This window comes from Charadrius vociferus, unplaced genomic scaffold (genome assembly GCF_000708025.1).
Source record: "Charadrius vociferus isolate BGI_N301 unplaced genomic scaffold, ASM70802v2 scaffold97, whole genome shotgun sequence".
Lineage (NCBI taxonomy): Eukaryota > Metazoa > Chordata > Aves > Charadriiformes > Charadriidae > Charadrius > Charadrius vociferus.
Window position 1 is genome coordinate 2607905 of NW_009649316.1, and position 18763 is coordinate 2626667.

The following is an 18763-nucleotide window of genomic DNA, read 5'->3' on the forward strand; positions in this document are numbered from 1 at the left end:
AGTGGTCTCTGTTTATTTCCAAGCAGATCTGCTGTTATAACCCAAATTACGCTAATTAGTGCTTCTGTTGGCTGCCTCAGTGCAGAGGCTACTGCCTGTGTGGCCTTGAAGATTAACTTGTTTCTCTCTCCTCGAGGCACTGCCTCAAATCCAAATTGAGGACTGTTACAAGACTGCAAGGGACAAGCTTACACCACCACTCTATACTTTCCTGGGATACATGGGAAACGGCAGTAGAGAAGAAATCCCATAATTAGCAGCCATGCACACAATATTTTGTTCTTGCTTTCCCAATACAAAACACACACAATAAATTATTAAACCAGAGATTCAAATGATGGCATTATTTCCCTGTCTTTGCACATCTGAAAATCTGACAACAAAATTTTCTGAGAGCAAAGATGTGTTTCTTTTTCTTTTGTGCCCCAGCTTCTCCCCCCGCATCTCTCTTCCAAAGAAGGTCTATTTTTTCATACAAGCTGTACAAGTAACTGGCTCAGTTGTTTTGATTTTGCATTTCTGAGTTTTCATGATGCTGGCACCTGTGGGAAAAGTTCACTGAATCGGGATAAGAAATAAGAGATCTACTTTTGTGTATTGAAAGAGGGCTGGCTGGAAGCTACATTTTGTTTTTCCTTTTTTCCACTTTTTAAAAATAGAATGAAACCTCACTGGAGACCTAAGGCTTCAAAATATTACTGCAAGAATGGGGGTAGCAGAAACGAAGGGATATATTCTATATTCTCACTCATCATACATCTTCACTGAGCAGGGTAAGAGGAGAGGGAGAAGAAGAAGAGGCAAATGTTTTCTTCTGGATTACTTCCTCTAGGAAAATAAAGTTTGGGGTTAAATGGATATTTTTAGAAGCACCCAGAAAATGCACGCAGCAGAAAGGCTACCCTGGATATTTGAAATCAAATTAAAACATTCTGCTTTCTTTCCTCATTCAAGGATAGACTAATATTAAAGTGGATGTTACTATCTTTGTCCTGAGCAATTGGTTTCTAGTAGATGTGAAAGTCACATTGGCTGTGGGATCTATCTCTTTTTTTCCTCTGCGGGAGGGAGCGAGTATCCTCAAACTCTCAGACATTAGTTTGTAGCTTCAGGTTAAAAGTACCCGTTTATCTAAACATGCTTTCTTGTTTGTTTTCTAACAGGTCACTAGAATGGACCTCTCTCAAGCCTGTGGGAGCCAGTCAAGGGACTTCTCCTCTTGTATCTGAGGTGGTCATCCACACCACATCTTACTTACTCCAGGGTCTGGAGAATGCAAACGCAGCACTGAGGAAACACTGGGAAAGATGGAGACAAAAGCTGGCATTAAGCAGTATAATCTACAAAATCACACACAGTTATTATTATCTTTTTCTACCCAAAGGACGATTGGGCTAAGAGATTAAGAACAACCGAAGCTGAAAACGCAGCAAGTGTCTGCATAAGTGCCTGCAAGAAGAGAGGGCAGCTGGAGGCCTGCTGGCAGACTTTGCGATAGACTGACTTCTCCATCTTAGAGGCACAGCACAAGAGATCAGAAGAGGCACAATGTGATCTGGAGCTGTGACTGCGGGATCGTTGCAACCTGGATAAAAGGAAAAAGTTCTGAAGCTTTTCTCATTACAGCTGGCAACAGTTTCATCAAGGGTTCCGCAACTTGCAGGGCTGGTGTGCCAGACCATATCCTTCTTTCCCAAATTAGCATGCTGACAAAACTCAGTGGGGGACGTGCTGCTGGTGTGATGTGCCTCTGTAGAGAGCAGCACCCCTCCCTTCTGCCGAATTTGTCTCTCAGTGGGAGCTGCTGCTTCTTGTGAATGTCTCCCTCAAAATGCCGCAGGTGTCCTGGAAAATCTGCCAGTGCGCTGTTTGGCAACCATATTTGAGGTGCCTGCATTTGAGCCTCGATGCCAGTAGAAGGGAACCTTCCCAGCCTTCACCATCACACACCAGTAAGGCTGCTGGATCTGAGTTCGGGTCAGTGGGAAGTGACTTGTGTCTCTATCGGTATCTGCCTTCAACTCCCCTGTGTTCATTCTTCCTGTTTCGTTCAGCACCCTTTTTTGGCTTACCCATTCTTCGTGATTCAACACAAGTTTTCTTATTCCCAGTGCTTGCTTTCCTCACAAGTCTGGCAGCCTTTGTGATCTGCAATACATTTGGCAGCTGGCTCAGTACAGACTTATACATGATTTTACTGAAGAAGTTTAGTCTAGTCTAGTTTTGAGGGGAAGGTCAGTAGTACAGTAACTAGCTGAAATATAACAAAGTACTGCCCTGTGTAAATGCAGCTTGCCTCTGTTTTATCTCAAGCTGGAGTGGTAAAGACCATAAGCTCATCACAAAAGAAGCAGGGAAGCATACTTTTGGAAGAGAGAGAGTCGAGGAAATCATATCATTTATTTGGGAAACCTGTGTAATTGCCTGACGCACTGAGAATATTTGCTTTCAAGGCTTTTGTGGGTCAGATTTCCTCTGCAGAGGTAATTTAGGTCTGCCAATTGGTCAGAAATTACCTAAGGAATCTCAGATGAATTTAACTTTTCCACTTTATTCACTGTTTAAGGAAGTTCCCAGAATCCTTGCCAGCATAGACAATATGATGTTTGTTTTTACATAAGTTGGGAACCTTATGTCACCTGTCCCATTCCTTACCAACTCACACAATCACAAAATAAACCATATTTCACCTGCCTTTTAACTGTCTCTGGCAACACCTGTTTTCATTATCAAACTGGAATATCTTAGGTCATGGGATAATTGCTCAATAAATTAACTTCACCACTTTCCCAAGAGGATCTGGACTGGACATAAACAACCTGTCAGTTGCTCAGTTGTAGTTAACTGTTCAAAAAAGTTAAGTCAGAACAAAAAAAACCCTGACATAGGCAATGGGAGAAGGTAAGTGAAATTTTCAAAGCAGCCTATGCCTATGAAGATTCATTCCTGTTTATTTTAATGTGCTTAGACTGTTCGTTTTTTTAAATTCCAAAGTATTTTGTTTCATTCAGTTGTCTCAACTTCTCCACGTCTTTTCACTTCTTCCTTCCTCCCATGACTACAGGTTTCCCAATGGGTTCTGCCCAACATAGGGGTTCATTTGGCTATTAAATAAAACCAGGATAGACTGTGACTTGGACCAGGCAAGCCATGATACCGGATCAAATGTTACTTGGACTCTGCTTCAATCACACTGCCAGAGAGAAGGCTACTTCTGTACTGGAGCAAGGGGATGCAGAATGGATGGTCCTTATTCTGCTTCTCTGATCCAACGTTTTGTGAAGGGAAGGTTATACCAACAGTACATTGTTAATACAATCTTTCTTTCTCTCCAGAGGAAAAAAGAAAATTAAAAAGATCCAACCAAAACCAGTTAGGCAGGAAAATATGATGTAGTGAAAAAGATATCCTGTTAATTATAGTCATAAACTCAAACAAAAAAGGAGACAAAGCAGGAAAAGGTACATTTTTTAGTTTAAGGTTTTGTCCCATAGGACCTGGAATAACTTGAACAATGTCACAACGTAGCTCTCAGCTGTGGAATTATTAAATCCCAGAATTAAAGCAAGTATTTATTAGAATAAATGAAATCCTGTCAAATCTGATTTCCATAGCTGGATTATAGAATCACAGAATGGTTTAAGTTGGAAGGGACCCTGCAGATCATCTAGTTCCAACCCCCCTGCCATGGGCAGGGACACCTCCCACTAGACCAGGTTGCCCAAGGCCACGTCCAGCCTGGCCTTGAACACCTCCAGGGATGGGGCCTCAACAACCTCTCTGGGCAACCTGTTCCAGTGCCTTACCATCCTTAAAGTGAAAAATTTCTTCCTAATGTTTAATCTAAACCTGCCCTCTTCCAGTTTAAAGCCATTCCCCCTCGTCCTATCACTATGTGTCCTAGTAAAAAGTCCTTCCCCAGCTCTCCTGTAGGCCCCCTTTAGGTACTGGAGGGCTGCAATAAGATCTCCCCGGAGCCTTCTCTTCTCCAGGCTGAACTCCCCCAACTCTTTCAGCCTCTCCTCATAGGAGAGGTGCTCCAGCCCTCGGATCATCCTCGTGGCCCTCCTCTGGACACGTTCCAGCAGGTCCATGTCTTTCTTATGTTGAGGACTCCAGAGCTGGATGCAGTACTCCAGGTGGGGTCTCACCCCTCCTCTGGACACGTTCCAGCAGGTCCATGTCCTTGTTATGCTGGGGACTCCAGAGCTGGATGCAGTACTCCAGGTGGGTAGTGCAGTACTCACGAGAGTGGAGTAGAGGGGCAGAATCACCTCCCTTGACCTGCTGGCCACACTCCTTTTGATGCAGCCCAGGATACGGTTGGCCTTCTGGGATGCGATTGCACATTGCTGGCTCATGCGGAGCTTCTGGTCAATCAGCACACCCAGGTCCTTCTCCTCAGGGCTGCTCTCCAGCCATTCCCCGACGAGCCTGTATTTGTGCTTGGGATTGCCCCGACCCAGATGTAGGACCTTGCACTTGGTCTTGTTGAACCGCATGAGGTTGGCTTGGGCTCACCTCTCCAGCCTGGCCAGGTCCCTCTGGATGGCATCCCTCCCCTCCAGTGTGTCTACCTCGTCAAACAGCTTGGTATCATCGGCAAACTTGCTGAGGGTGCACTCGACCCCACAGTCCATGTCGCCAACAAAGATGTTGAATAGTACAGGTCCCAGTACTGACCCCTGAGGAACACCACTCATCACTTTTCTCCACTTGGACATCGAGTCGTTGACCGCAACTCTTTGAGTGCAACTGTCCAGGCAGTTCTTTATCCACCGAGTAGTCCGTTTGTCGAATCCAAGTCTCTCCAATTTAGAGACCAGGATGTTGTGTGGGATGGTGTTGAAAGCTTTGCACAAGTCCAGGTAGATGACATCGGTTGCTCTTCCCTTGTCCACTGTCGCTGTAACCCCTTCGTAGAAGGCCACCAGATTTGTCAGGATTATGCCTTCTTAGGCTACAGCAAACCAGTCAAGATTAGCCAAAGTCTTTCAAAAAGGAAGCCCACCTAAAATAACCTTTGCATCATTATCAGGCTTAATCTTACCAAGCTGAATTACATCTTGGTCTCAACTAAAGTCACAACCCTGAAGAACTCTGCTACACATAGGACAAAATTGTAAACTTCTTATCTCTGTCTTGGAGGAACTCCAGGGAACCAGGAAGCAGTTTCACTGTCTATATTACTCTTTGAAGAACAGAGGCTGCTAAATTTTTGCATACAATAGCTCAATATTTACCCAGAGCATGACCTTGCCTTTAAACAGGAGCTCACCACTGCTACTAAAGAAGAAAAAGAAGTGGAAGATGAGAGGGTTTTTTTTCCCTGTAGTGTCAGAAGTCAGTCACCTTCCGAACGGGTGGTTTTGCTGAAGACTCACTGCCCATATTCACAACTACTGCCCTGGTGCATCAGCAATTTAACAAAGGGAGTGGGAGCAAGTCCTAGGTAGTAATTGAATTTAGCTGTGACTTTTCATTTCATAGGGAAACAGATATTTTGGTTTTTTGCTAAAAAAATGCTCACATACTCTCCTCAACTCTTGCCAGTTTAATTACACCTTCAATAATTCAGTCAGTAGTTGCTCAATCTTCCTAGTTAAATTATTAAGTAGAAGAGAGGAAAAACCTGCAACTGAGCATGTGAGGTGGAGCAGTCTAGGAATGCAGCTAGGGTTGGGCACCCACAACATCTGGGATAGCGAGTCCTGGAGCAATTCTCCATCCGAGCCTAATCTCACATCTCTGAACACACAGGATTTCCCTTCTTCCCTCCCTCTCTGCCTTTGTGTTTTTCCTTCTTACTAACACTTCCCATCACCTTTCCTGAACAAAGATTTTGCGTGTCCTTGTGGCTTCGCCAGTAAACTGACCGTCTTTTTATATACTGAATGGAAATGTCAGGTCCCAAACAAACTTCAAGGAGAGACATGAGAAAAACAAGGAAAAGCTTGTTTTCAGGAGCTGGGGAAGAGCATGAGGTATCTCAGACCTCGTGGGGGTAAAGATAAGGGTTTCATACAATAGCTAAAGATGAAAAGGAGAAATCCTTAGAAGAAAATACGGGAAGAAGGAACATCTAACAGATAGGCCAGAGATGTGGAAACAGTGAAATAAAGCTGATAGCTTCACTGAGACAAAGGAAGGTGGAAAGCAAGAGAGAGAATGGATTTGGGATTATACAAGACATGGCAGAGAGAAAGTAAAATGGCACTTTTTAATGATATAATTAACTATCCTTATTGAAGCTTTCTTTCAGCTGCTAAATTTGCATATATGCTTCCCATATTGATCCACATTTCTGGTTATTAACTTGCGACAAGGTCATCCACTTGAAAAGAATTTCAGAACAAGGCAATGAAGTAATTAATTTCTCTGTTAGAGAACTTGTTTAGCCAATAACAGTTCTTAATATTTTAAGACAATTTTCCCCTACTTAGAAGAATATATGGAATATGTGTGAATAAGTAGTACAAAAAAACCTTACCCCTCAAGGAAAGTGGTGGGCTAATTAAAGCACTTCTCATATGCTGATACAATATTAAAAAAACTAATTAATTACAAAATATGGCTTTCTGCTGGCTTTGAGAAAACCAGTGCATAAATTAATTGAAAGGGATGCAGCCTACATACGCTACATTGCAAGGGAATCTAAACCATGCTGGTCATTATGGGATATAAAATCCACAACTGGTGGTGGTCCACAACTAATAATATGTGTACTCTATGCACAACCATATGAGATCAACGTGCTTATGACAAGATTGCAGCACTTATGATATCTCTGCTTTCCCTATAGAGTACCAGCAATGAAAACTCTCCAGCTGTTCATTCCCCTTCCCCCTCCATACACATTTCCATACTGCTGCTTTTCTGATAATCCCCCGTGGCCCCAGGACTTTCTCGGTAGCTAAAATAAGATATAAAGCCATATTAGTCTCAGCATAACGAGTGATGCATCAGACCTCCACTTCTATACGCTGCCACTGTCTTTCCAGCTGATCAGAAACAGAAAAAAAAGATAAACATATCTCTGGGTGAGCAAATGGAGGATCATCCTCAGCATGAGCTCTTCATTGTTATTAGTGTTACGTATTGCTGCTGCTGGAGCTGTGCAGACACAAAGCATTCTTTTGTAGGAGCTGAATTCCACAAAAGCACAATGTCCCTTTCTTTAAAGGAAAATACAAACTGGATAGAAGTCAACAAGGTACAGAGAGTCCTCCATGTTTATTGACTATCCTGGGGACTGAATGCTGAAAGTAATTTGCACCAAGTTGTTCACCAGTTCTTGAGCTTTGGCTCAGCATTTTGCTTTACTGGAAAATGACAGAGGAAGAGAGCAGGATTTGCGCCAGTCCAGGATTTCAAACTTAAAATGGAAGAAGCGTAAGAGTAGTGCTTAACTTCTGCCCTGCATGAATTCATTTATCGCAAAATCTGGCGGGACTAATGCAGAGCCCAGCAATAAGTTGGCTGGAAATACAGAACCACGCTTATCCCCATGTACACTGGGGATCAATAGCTTACCAAAGGTGAAGTTAGCCCCAAGGCCATATGCAGAAAACAGGAGGAGGGTAGTAAGAAAATTGTCTAACAGTTAGTGTTTTCTTAAAATTTCAAATGGGAAAAATAAGTGATTAGGTTGGAAAATAGCAAGACATGCCAAAGCTATGCACATTTTGGCAGCAGGGTAAGTGGCACAGGGAAGTCCACCATGGCCAAATTATAATGCAAATGTCTAAATATTCAGGCTCTGCAGCAAGAATTGCCTTGTGAATGGAGCCCAGGAAAGCAGAGCACCAAGCAGTCCATGGAAAACGATAGCTGGCAGCTCCTGCAGCAGGAACAAGACTAAAAGTTGGTGCCTGGCCTGTCAAACATTCCCCATACTTCTATTTTGTTGATGGAAGAACTATGGTACACTTCAAATAGCTTAAATTTTAAAATCTCAGCTCCATATTGTCTCCAGTATGGGCAGCAAGAGTGGGTAAGGGAGGATTGCTTCCTGCTGCACTCCGTCCTGATCCAAGAATCTTTATGCTGCGTGTAATCCCAGCCTGCTATGAATGGTGGTGGTCAATGGGTGGCAAAGAGGTGCTGGAAGATTCGGCTGCCCTCGGCTAGGGACTGCCTCAACTCCCTCCTGCCCCCTCAGGACCTGAAGAGGACAGATAGTCCATGCTTCCTTTGACCCCCAGGCATGGCAGAATCTGTCCCTTACCGTTTAGGGGCCACAGTGTGTGGCACAGTCAGGAAAACACACAGACCACACACAGGCACAAATCTGCTGCAGATGGCTGCATACAACCAAACCAAGATGTGGTTTGTGCCATCTCTATGAGGCTTTGTACTTGCTTGTTGCTCCCCAGCAATCAGTGGGAATGATTTTTTTCCGCAACTGCTCCTCTGAGACTGTCCATGCAGAGCTGCTGTTAGTGTTTCTGCGCAGGCCAGCGATGCTGTGTTGTGTAGTCTAAAAAATGGGAAGAGATGCTTTTCTGTAATGAGCACGCTGCATCTAGTGACATGAGCATGAAGAGCACGAGCAATGGGCTATAAGCATGGTTATTTCTATATAGGGGACCCCTCCAGCCTTTCTCAGAAGCTGAAGTGGGCACCAGTGCCCAGTGGCCAACATTTTGCTTTGCAAGCAATACCCAGGCCACCAGTAAGGTAGACTTCTGCAGGCACCTGGCTTTTCTGTTGAATACGCCTGTGTCTGCATTGTAGTGATCTTCAGAACGTAGATGGCTTAGGAAAAAATATTCTTGACTGAGCTCCATAGGAGTGTCATGAAATTGATATTATCCCCATTTTGTAGACAGAAAAGAGAGGCACAGAGAGACGGGTACAATTTTCTCTGATTATTGGCAACATACCCACTAAGGACCATGGCTCATGGTAAGCACTTAGGAGAAGATTCTCATTGGTGAAATGTTAATGTCTATTACTTGATCAAAGTAACTGTGAATTTCACTGTTGAAGTAGGCACCTTGTAACTCACATTTTTCTTACATCTTTTTCTGCTGCTTGCTCTGTTAATGAGATCTACTTGGCGTCATGATTAACACCAACTGCAGACATGTAATAGGAATTCTGTTAGGACATGCATATAGTATGCCCAAAAGGTAGCCTGCCTGACAACACTCTACAGCTTTAAATTCAGCAAGGAACTTTCATCTATTTATTTTTTACCTCCACAGGCTGGGAAAACTCAGCGAAACCTATTTATCACTGGTCATCGCTTTTTCATTTCAGCTTTATCTTTGGAAAGAAAGGAATCTTGCTTGAAGTCTCAGATTATCCTTCATATTTCTCAGACCCAAATGTGGCTATAAGATCTGTCAAACATGGATGTAGTTTTTTTTGCTCCTTCAAGTGCTATGTTCCTGATACAGATAACATTCTTGCAAATCATATTAACAAAGCCAATGTCTACGCTCTTGGGAAGATACAGTCATTGCAATAAACTGAAAAGAATAAATTACTTTTGATCATGACTACCTATTCTCAATTGGTTGCCTGTTGAATCTGATAATCATATAACCTAAGCAACAGATTCAGGGATCCCAGCATCTGCCAAATCAGCAGGATGAGGAACATACACTCTGGTGGCTTGAAAGCAAAGTACATCTCTTTGATCAGAAAGAAAAGGGAAAAAATGATCGCAAATTCTCTTCCTTCATATTTTTCAGCATGAAGTGTCTCAGAGGAAAAATATTTTCTTTGAGAAATGACCTAAACCAATTCTTTGCCCATAGGTACTGCTGGTTTTGCTGGTGAATGATCTCTGGATCTTACGGTTTTGGGTTTTTTTCAAACAATTTAATTGCTTGTATTATTTGGGTTAGAGTTTTTTTCTTCTGTTTGACAGAACTTCTTGTATATAGCCAATAAAGAAGGCACCTTATTCCTGGACCAAAGGAATCTAATCTGTGGAGGAGAAATCTTTTACTTTTAGGACTACACTGATTTTTAGATTCATACATTAAAAAATTCCTGGGGACAGATTCTGCCATTGTTGTCCATCTGAGTCATACTCTTATAAATAACCCCACTGCAGAGAATGGCTTTTCTTTTAGGGTAAGACACTTTTCTGCAGATGAGAAGTGATTGAGTCTAGTCATTGGAAGCTTCCTGCAAAAATCACACTGTTTTTCCTCCTGTTCTCAAGTGAAAGGAGAAAAAAAAAAAAGGCGTCATTTAGTAATAAACCAGATTTCCAGCTTGCCTGAAGATCTCTGGATAAAGGCCCTAATGGGCCACTGTCCTAATAAATATTTTGATATATAGTATCTTTGCAGCAGTTTACTTGATCAAAACACAAACCTAGCTAGATTAAGGGCCACCACAAGTGATAATTATTATTATTCCCTAACTCCTGACACAGTGGCGAATACAACAGGTTAATAATCTGCAAATAGCTTCAGTTCCTTCCTCTGCCACTGACTGAGGGAGCAATTTTGAGGAATTCACTTGCTCTTTCTGCACCTCAGTTTGCCACCTGTCAAGTAGGAATTGTGCCATTTAGCTTCCAATACAAATTGCTAACATGAAAGTGATGCACAATGGAGTGGTATTTGTGACGTTATCTGTTTCTGCAGTGCCACACACATGAGTACTTTGCAGTTATTCTCTCAGTTGCACAAGGTATTTTTCTTGCAGCATCTCCTATTGTATTCCTCATATTACGTACACAGCAACAGGATGCCTCTGACTTCCACATACTTGCCAATGACTGTACCTCCTTGGTCTTCAACCCTTCCTCCATTCCTTTTTCATAGTAACTTTGTGGTAATCTACTCGGTGCTGGACAAAAATATCTGAGAAGGATTCATTTGGAGCAAGAGAAATTCAAATATCTCAGCATTCTCCTGAACTCCTACAAGATTACATTCTTTGTTCATAAATCACCTTACACAAAGGACTATGGCAGAGCTGGACTCATGGGCTCGAGTGATGAATCATGGTGGGTGTTGGCAACAGAAGGCTTATTTTTTATTTCCTTGATTTCAATTAAAAAATGCTTTCATGATTTCATGAAGTGACTTTGTAACACAACTGCTTGATGCCTGCCTCTCAGTCAGTTGGAATTACAATTTCCTTTAAAAGAAATCCTACTGAAATCAATGGCTTCTTGAACATCAATGTATCATTTATCCCGTTTAAGAGTGACAGAATTATATAAGATATCTTAAATTGGACCGAATCTTGATGTTATTCTTCAAAACATCTTAGATGCTTTGCTTGATCTGATTATGACTGAGTAGGAACAGTCAAAAGAAGAACGAGTAAGAACTTCCAAACCAAATATATTTAGCACAAACCTTTCCTACAGGACTGGCCTGTCAATTTTGAGCCTGAAGCTGATCAGTACAGGCCTTTTAAAACCACTATTCTGTGTATTTAATATTAATCCCAGATTATAAAATGAAACATACATCTTTCCAATAGCCTGTTCAAAATCCTTAGTTCCACTGGAAGTATTTCACATAATGTGCTCTAGAGCTACACCATAATGGAAAACAGAGCTGTAAACCATATTTCTGGACAAGCTGATGAGCCTGTGTGATGGGGCCGGGAATAGAAACAGCATTAGTATACCCTGGGAATGGATGTAAAAGCTATGTCAGCTGTGTAAGTAGGGACTGATTGCCCTTCCTACACCATGACACACACTGCATTTAATGTGCCTATTCCTCTTGAGCCTCGTGAGCTGGTCCCAAATTTAGGACACACAAAGGATTAATCAAGCTTATACCCAGGACACGTCAGACAGAACATTTCTATATGCTTGTGTAGTGAGAACAAGTCCATCAGAACCACCTTGTATAGAGAAAAGTCTGTGCCCTTTCAGGAAACCAAGGGAAACAGTCAGATGCTTCTGCATTTGGATGATCAGGACACACTAAGTATATCCCAAATTTTCAAAGTCATAGGATTGGTTGAAAAGTATGACACTTAAAAAAATAATAATATAGGATTGGTTTTCTGCCTAGTGATTTTCCAAACTTTTGCTTCTTCATCTTTGACCCACCATCTTAAAACCAAGAAATCTGCTTTATTAAAAAAAAAAAAAATAATTTGCATGATCGGAGTACAGCTTTAGAGAAATCCCTGCCAAATATTGTACATTGACAACTCCATAAAAGCTTTTGTTTTGGGTCTTCTGCTCCAGAGCAGGTTCAGTTTTGCTTTTCATACGTTTATCCAGCACATTCAATATGAAATGAATCCTATACCCTTTCTTCTAAATATGGGTATTTTCCTCAACCGGGGAAACTGAAATGCAGGATGTTTGAAAGAAATTCAAGTCTCAACTGATTAGACTCCTTTTACTACATTCATCAAATGCAATCTTAGTTTTCAGCTGTAAACCCAGTCCTGTTGGTATCCAGCAGTAGTTTCACAGGTATATGTTCTGCATTAAAAGTAGATACACTTGCATACATCCACATGTCCAGGGTTTCAGTACATCGGACCAAATCCTGCCTTGAATTATACTCCACTGAATTCAACAGAACTTCCTAGGAATATACACAGAGAAGACAAAACTAGATCCATCACTGCTGCATTGCCTACTTCCTTCTCATTAGTTTAATTGATTTTCCTCCCATTTGGCCCCATTCTTAAAGTCTTTTGCAGGTTAAGAATTAGGAAAGTTATTTGGAAACAACTTGTATTTACTGATCCTCATTCACTGTATAAATAATACAATGCAGTCTTGTGAGGTAAAAGAAGGATTTTTGCTAATATCTCACTTAAATACTAATTAACAAGTAAGTTCTAAGGATACAGGCACCTTTATCACTCGTATGCTTCCAAAACATTTTAAAACTTTGATGGAGCAGACAATGTTCTATTCCCTTCTGAGCAACTAAAATTAATTTAGACACCATATTGGTCTTCTTTTCTTTCCACTTTGTGTCTGCTGTTTGTAAAACTGATCCTTCTGACTCTACAAATTCAAGGCAGTTATAACTTGAAATTCACTGGAATTCTGCCAGACCTATTATTTGCAGTACTTTCTAGCTGCGTAAATAAAACTGCAACTAACTGAATATACTAGGCATACAAAACAACGTAGAAAGCCATCTGTAATTAAGAGGCATAAAAAGAGCTCTACTATTTTGTTAGGGAAAAATGATAGGTACAACTGCAATTTTAAATAATTCACCCAGCAAAGAGCAGAAGTGCATAAATATACACAAAAGCCAGTGTATTAGTTCCCAGTATAGATCCAATTAAATTTAGTCAGAGTAATAAATTACAATAGATTAGTTTATGTCTCATTAAAACTATTTTATTTTTCTTCGTACTTCGCAAGTTTAGTCTTTTTGCAGATCTTTTGCTTACACAGGTGCAAGTTTCTTGAATCTGACAGCGTTTCCTATCTCATTAGTGATCCTGGGCTTTTATTCTCTGCTTACCAGAAAGCTACACTCCTCTGCCACCTACTGCTTTAGAGAAGTTTATTTTATATCAACTGCCAGCTCTTGCTGACCTAGCGTGTACAACAGAATAGATGAGGACTGTGCAGAAACCTTTTAATAAAATTCCCTCGCTAAACGGCAGATTAAAGAGAAATTGGTTTATCAACCTCTATGGATATCATAATTGATCACTGCCAGAAATCACCTCTAGCTCTACAGATCTTAGTATGATACAAAATCATTTAGCAACTTGCATTCTTGTATTTTAGGACATTACATCACCTTTCCGGTTCTTTCTAAAATGAAAAATAAAATAATTTTTGCATAAAATCCTTACAGAAGAAAAAGATAATCAAATATAACATGTATTTAATCACATGAAATTTTCAGACAAAAAAGAACGTCTTTTTCAGCTACTAGCAGGTTCCCAATGTATCAAAGTGAAATTTCCCTGAGGCATATAATTTTTCTTTTTAAATGGATTCTGGACTACAGCATTTGTCACAACCAGCTTGTTTTTTGTTAATTTATATTGTTTTGAAAGTGCATATTTATATATTAGCACTATTACAACTTATATTTCTTTGAAAATAATCTCAAATTTGAAAATCATTTTCTTTGAAAATAATGGTAACTTCTTTCTTTTCTTTGGGGGTTGGACTAGATGATCTCCAGAGGTCCCTTCCAACCCTGACCATTCTGTGATTCTGCGAAAATTACATATAATCAGGGTTTAAGTAACAGACTATGCCACATGTTTTAGAGGAATTCTGTTATTTTTTAAGTAATGGAGCTTCATATTGTCAGTGTTCATAAAATGAAGCTATGAAAGTGAGCTTTCCTTACTCTTTTGAGGGGAAAGTCATTCAAACTAAACTGTTCTGACTCTCACTGGAGATAATTTCTTTTTCGGAAAATCGACTGGTACTATATCAATTGCATCTACGAATCTTCAATACTTGTCAGTTGTTTCCAATTTTTCTTTTAAATACCATGAATACCAAATACTTCAATGACTTTTTTCTCCACATTACTCAGAAACCACTATGAAATATTACCAAGCACCTCTTCTTGTCTGGATTGCACAAGTGCAGTACTAACATAAGCAGTATGCCTGTGAAATGAATCATTACCTAACCATGACCTGGCAAGTATCTTAAAATGTCTAGCATTGGCACAGCCTAACTTCACTCATGTTTCATAAGAACTCTATTTGTAAAACATCTTCATTGCTTCATCGATACTATAATTCAATGAACTAATGCAATATGCCAATTATAATTATTACTCCATTAGCAAATGGAGACTGTGTAGAGAAAAATAGTTTTGGGTTTTTTTGGTTTTTTTTTCAATAATACCTCTGCATTTTTAAGAAAATAACCCATGACACCCCAGGCTAATTTAGCTTATTTCTCTACAGAACCTTTGTCAAAAATACAAATATATAAAAAGCAACTAAGGCAGTAAGGTGTAATTGGTCTTATGTGGACAAAGAAACAAAAATCCCCACCTCTCCCTAAAATACATACACACCTTTCCCTCAGGACAAAATATCTGTCTTATTGCTTGGCTAATCTCACCTCCGATATGTCAGTCTCATCCCATGCAGCTCTGGAAAAGTAAGCCTTCCACTCTGCATCCTGCTTGCCACCTTTTACTGCCTTCAGTTCTCAGTAAGTGAAAAAAAGGTATGACTGGAATAAATCCTGTTTGGACAAATCGAAAAGAACTTATGTTGTTTGCTTGGATACTGTCAACTAAATGGCATCAATTTACACTTATCATCTTTCATTATTCCCTTAGACCATGGAGGAAAAGCAACTTCTCTGCTACTATCTATTCCTACCAGTTATGTTTCAAAACATGGAATCCAGAGCAAGGAAAGCAAAAGGGAAGCATTACAGCACACACGAGCCCACTCCTTAAGCAGGCATAATTGGCTTAGTCACGTACAAACAATGGCTATTCTGGAAAGCGTAGTCCTGTGCCCTCCACTTTCATACTCCTGCTGCCTGTGTTGCCACTTTTCTGACCCTGACACAAGCTAAGCTACAGAGAGGTACCCACTAAACACCAAGTTATAGAAAGCCAGGGAACAGTTCACTGTCAGCATAGCTCCCTGAACCAGGACTGTACAGAAGCAGACACATTCAAGTGCCAAGGAAACACAGGGGCAACCAGGCCAGGGTTAGGGGTAAACTCGCATTTTTTTGTAGCAAATAGCTATTATACTGGCTGAGCCATAACGTCAAACAGTACCGTTTGTGTGTTGAAATCCCAACCTACAATTGAAAACAGTCTTAATCGTAAATGCGACGGTGCTATGATGCGGCTAAAACTGAAGGGAAAATCCACAGCTAAGTGCTGTAACTGCATCACTGAAGAGTACCAATGGACAGCAGAGGGCAGAGCTGCTCCCCTGTGCAGAAGACTCGACAGGAAGGCTCCGCTGGTCTTAGGGGTTTTCCAAGCGCACATTGACCACCCAGACTACTTAATGGCAATGGCTGCAAAGAATCAGCTTTCACCCTTGTCAAATGTACAGATTTCCAGTCATTACATTTCAATTCGTTATGTCACTCAAGAAACCAAGTGCGCTTTGGGGGAGGGGAGGGGGAAGGCTTTCCATACCCCTTTAAGACAGACTGTCATTTTGTATACTGGCAACAGCAAGAAACACTTAACCTTCAGTCAGTACAAAGTGCAAATACTACATGGCAACCACTATTTTGCTCAAAAGCAGGAATATCACCAAGCGTCTCAAACAGCAGCATTGTGTCCAGGCAGATTCTGTTAAAAGCCATGGAAATAAACACATAACTATCTTTCCTTGTAAATATCCTTTGTATCTAATCAACATTGGTTTTGAACTGGTATTTTCCACCCTCCAAAAGAGCAGCAGCCAAAAACAGGAAGCAGATTTCCCCAGGAAACTTGACATACTTTATTTTACATCTGTGAATGTTACTTTTCTTTGTTAAAAAAATGTTATTTACAAAACCAGCATAGAACAGTAGCATGCAAATTATTCTGTGTACTGTTGGCAGATGTCCAAACCCAAGGTAGATCCTGCTTCCTCTTTAATTGTTGACTGCTATGATGTATCACTGAGAAGCATTTCCCACTGCATGCTATAGGAAGAACACCTGTCTGCAACACCATATGGCATGACACGCGATTCAGGCAGGATTCCCAAAAGTTCATAGGTTTTCCATATCAACATTGAGTGAACGAGGAAAATATTTTTGAAAACCATGATCTTTCTTGCTTTAGCAACTGTTTCTGTTAGCATTAGTTCTATAGCATCAATTTTGAACAAACCAAGACGGGCGCTTCCTGGCTCTTTCAATGATCCGCTTGCCTTCATCTTTTTCTGTGGGCTTTTCTCCATCATAGAGGATGACTGTCTCTACAGTTGGAGCATTAAATGGTCCTCCTTCCTTTTTATGTATTTCCCTCCGTATCAGTCGAGTTTCTGCTTTCACCTTTGCGTAACAATAGCCACAAAGGACATGTTTCTGTTTCAAGTTTCCACACTCAGGACAGACATCTATGTTCCTCTAAAAAAAGACAGTGGAAAATAGGAAATTTTGTAATTTGAACAACAGCAACAAAAGAAACAGAGAACAATCACAAACTACTAAAAATGTTACATGAAATACCAGGGAAATTCAATTGCATTTTCAAAATATATTCTTAAAATGTTATGTAAATATTTATGTAACATTATGTAATATTTATCTAATATTAAGTAATATTTATGTAATACTACCTAAAGTAATTTTTCTGTAATGTATTGCTATCTCAAATGCTTACTACTAAAAACAGCCTATGAAATCAATACCTGGATCATTATGCCTATCGATGTTTGGAAGATTAAAGACCTATCAACTGAGTTAGATGCAGAAAAAGTATAGACCTTTTTCCATTTATATTAGCTGTTTAGCCAAAATTCACATTTTGTTGGCTTGCACCTAAACTGTCACTATTTAACCACAGAATACTGTCACACAAGATGACTGTACCTGTTACAAAGTATTCTGAAGATTAAAATGTCTTTTAAGCTTATTTATAAATAAATTCCAGAAAGCTTTTCCAGCCAGTATTGACCACTTTAATGATTCTCTAAAACAAGTGAGAAGAAAAATGACTGGTGTAAATCTTACTCCAGCATGCTTGTTTGCCATTAACAAAATAACCTGCAGTCAAAAAGCTGACAAATCCGTGGGAATTTGGTGATTACCTTTAGTTTTATAAGCTTATTGGGATTTCTTCGCCTGCAGCGGTTCACTTCAATGGTGCGCCTTTTCTTTGGCGCCGCCATCCACAAGATGCTATCTAAGAGGCCGGGTGCCTCGTTACTTTCTGTAGTGTCCCTTACTGGCTCTGGAAGAAAATCTGGAGCTTGGACAGCCAGTGCCGGTCCTGAAGGGGAGGGAAGGTAATCCATTATACTCAAGCCCAATTTTCGCGTGCAGCCGAAGAAACAAGACACAGATGCTACTGACACCCCCAAGGCGAGGAAGTAAGAGCGGCCAGCGGCGCACCCCGCCCCGTTCCCTCACTACCGCCAGGGCTGCGCGCTCCCCTGCTCCAGCCCCCTCCCTCCGCCCTTCAACGGTAAAAACAGGTCCCGCCGCCCCGATGCCGCCCTCTCCTTCAGCCGGGAGGGGAACAGGCCAGCACCTACCCCAGGGCGGACTCTGGCCCCCGGAGAAACCCGGCAAGAGGCCGCGCTCCAGCCGCCCCCAGCAACGCTGAAGGAGAGCGCGAAGCCGCGGCAGGGGAGAGAAGACCACCACCAGAGCCGCCATACTCCCACACAACGCCGCCAAGGCCTCAGAGGAGGGGAAAGCGGTCTCTCGCCCGGGGGCCCACTGGGCATGCGCGCCTGTCGCTGAGCCTTCTGGGAAACCGCGTGCGCCCAGACCTTCAAGGCACAACCGGAACCGAGACCAGGACTTCAAGTCCCAGAATGCCTCACGGCGTGCCGCCTTGCTAATCGCGTCCCTCGCGGGCCCGGCGCTCCTTCCCGGCATGCTCTGTTCTCCCCACCTCACCAATCAGCGCGCTAGCTGTGTCCTCGTGCAGGAAGTGGGCGGAGCGACTGCGCCTGCGGAGAGGGAGCTGGTGAGGGGAGTGGAGGGGTTCGTTCCAAAATGGCGGAGCGGGGTTACAGCTTCTCCCTCACTACCTTCAGGTACTTGGGGGGTTGGGGGGAGGAAGAGGGCGGCAGGCCTGGGCTCTCAGCGGGTGAGGGGGAGGGCAGCGCACAAGCCTATGCGGAGCGGTCTTGCGGCGGCGGGGCAGGGAGGGGGGGGGGC

At 41.8% G+C, this 18763-nt stretch overlaps 2 protein-coding genes across 2 annotated transcripts in view; one reads left to right on the top strand and one right to left on the bottom strand.

Annotated features, from left to right (window-relative positions):
* Positions 1–16744: 16744 nt before the first annotated feature.
* On the bottom strand, positions 16745–18253 carry MRPL32 (mitochondrial ribosomal protein L32). The gene is made up of 3 exons (XM_009889423.1): positions 18130–18253; positions 17683–17864; positions 16745–16999 (listed from the first exon to the last, which is right to left on the bottom strand). The coding sequence occupies exons 1-3, from the start codon at positions 18251–18253 to the stop codon at positions 16745–16747; spliced, it is 561 nt and encodes a 186-aa protein (XP_009887725.1).
* A 288-nt stretch (positions 18254–18541) lies between these two features.
* Positions 18542–18763, top strand: part of PSMA2 (proteasome (prosome, macropain) subunit, alpha type, 2) — a 7556-nt gene continuing 7334 nt past the window's right edge. Inside the window, exon 1 of the mRNA XM_009889424.1 lies at positions 18542–18639. Coding sequence (XP_009887726.1) covers positions 18599–18639 — 41 coding nt within the window. The 5' untranslated portion in view covers positions 18542–18598. The remainder of the gene's footprint in view (positions 18640–18763) is intronic.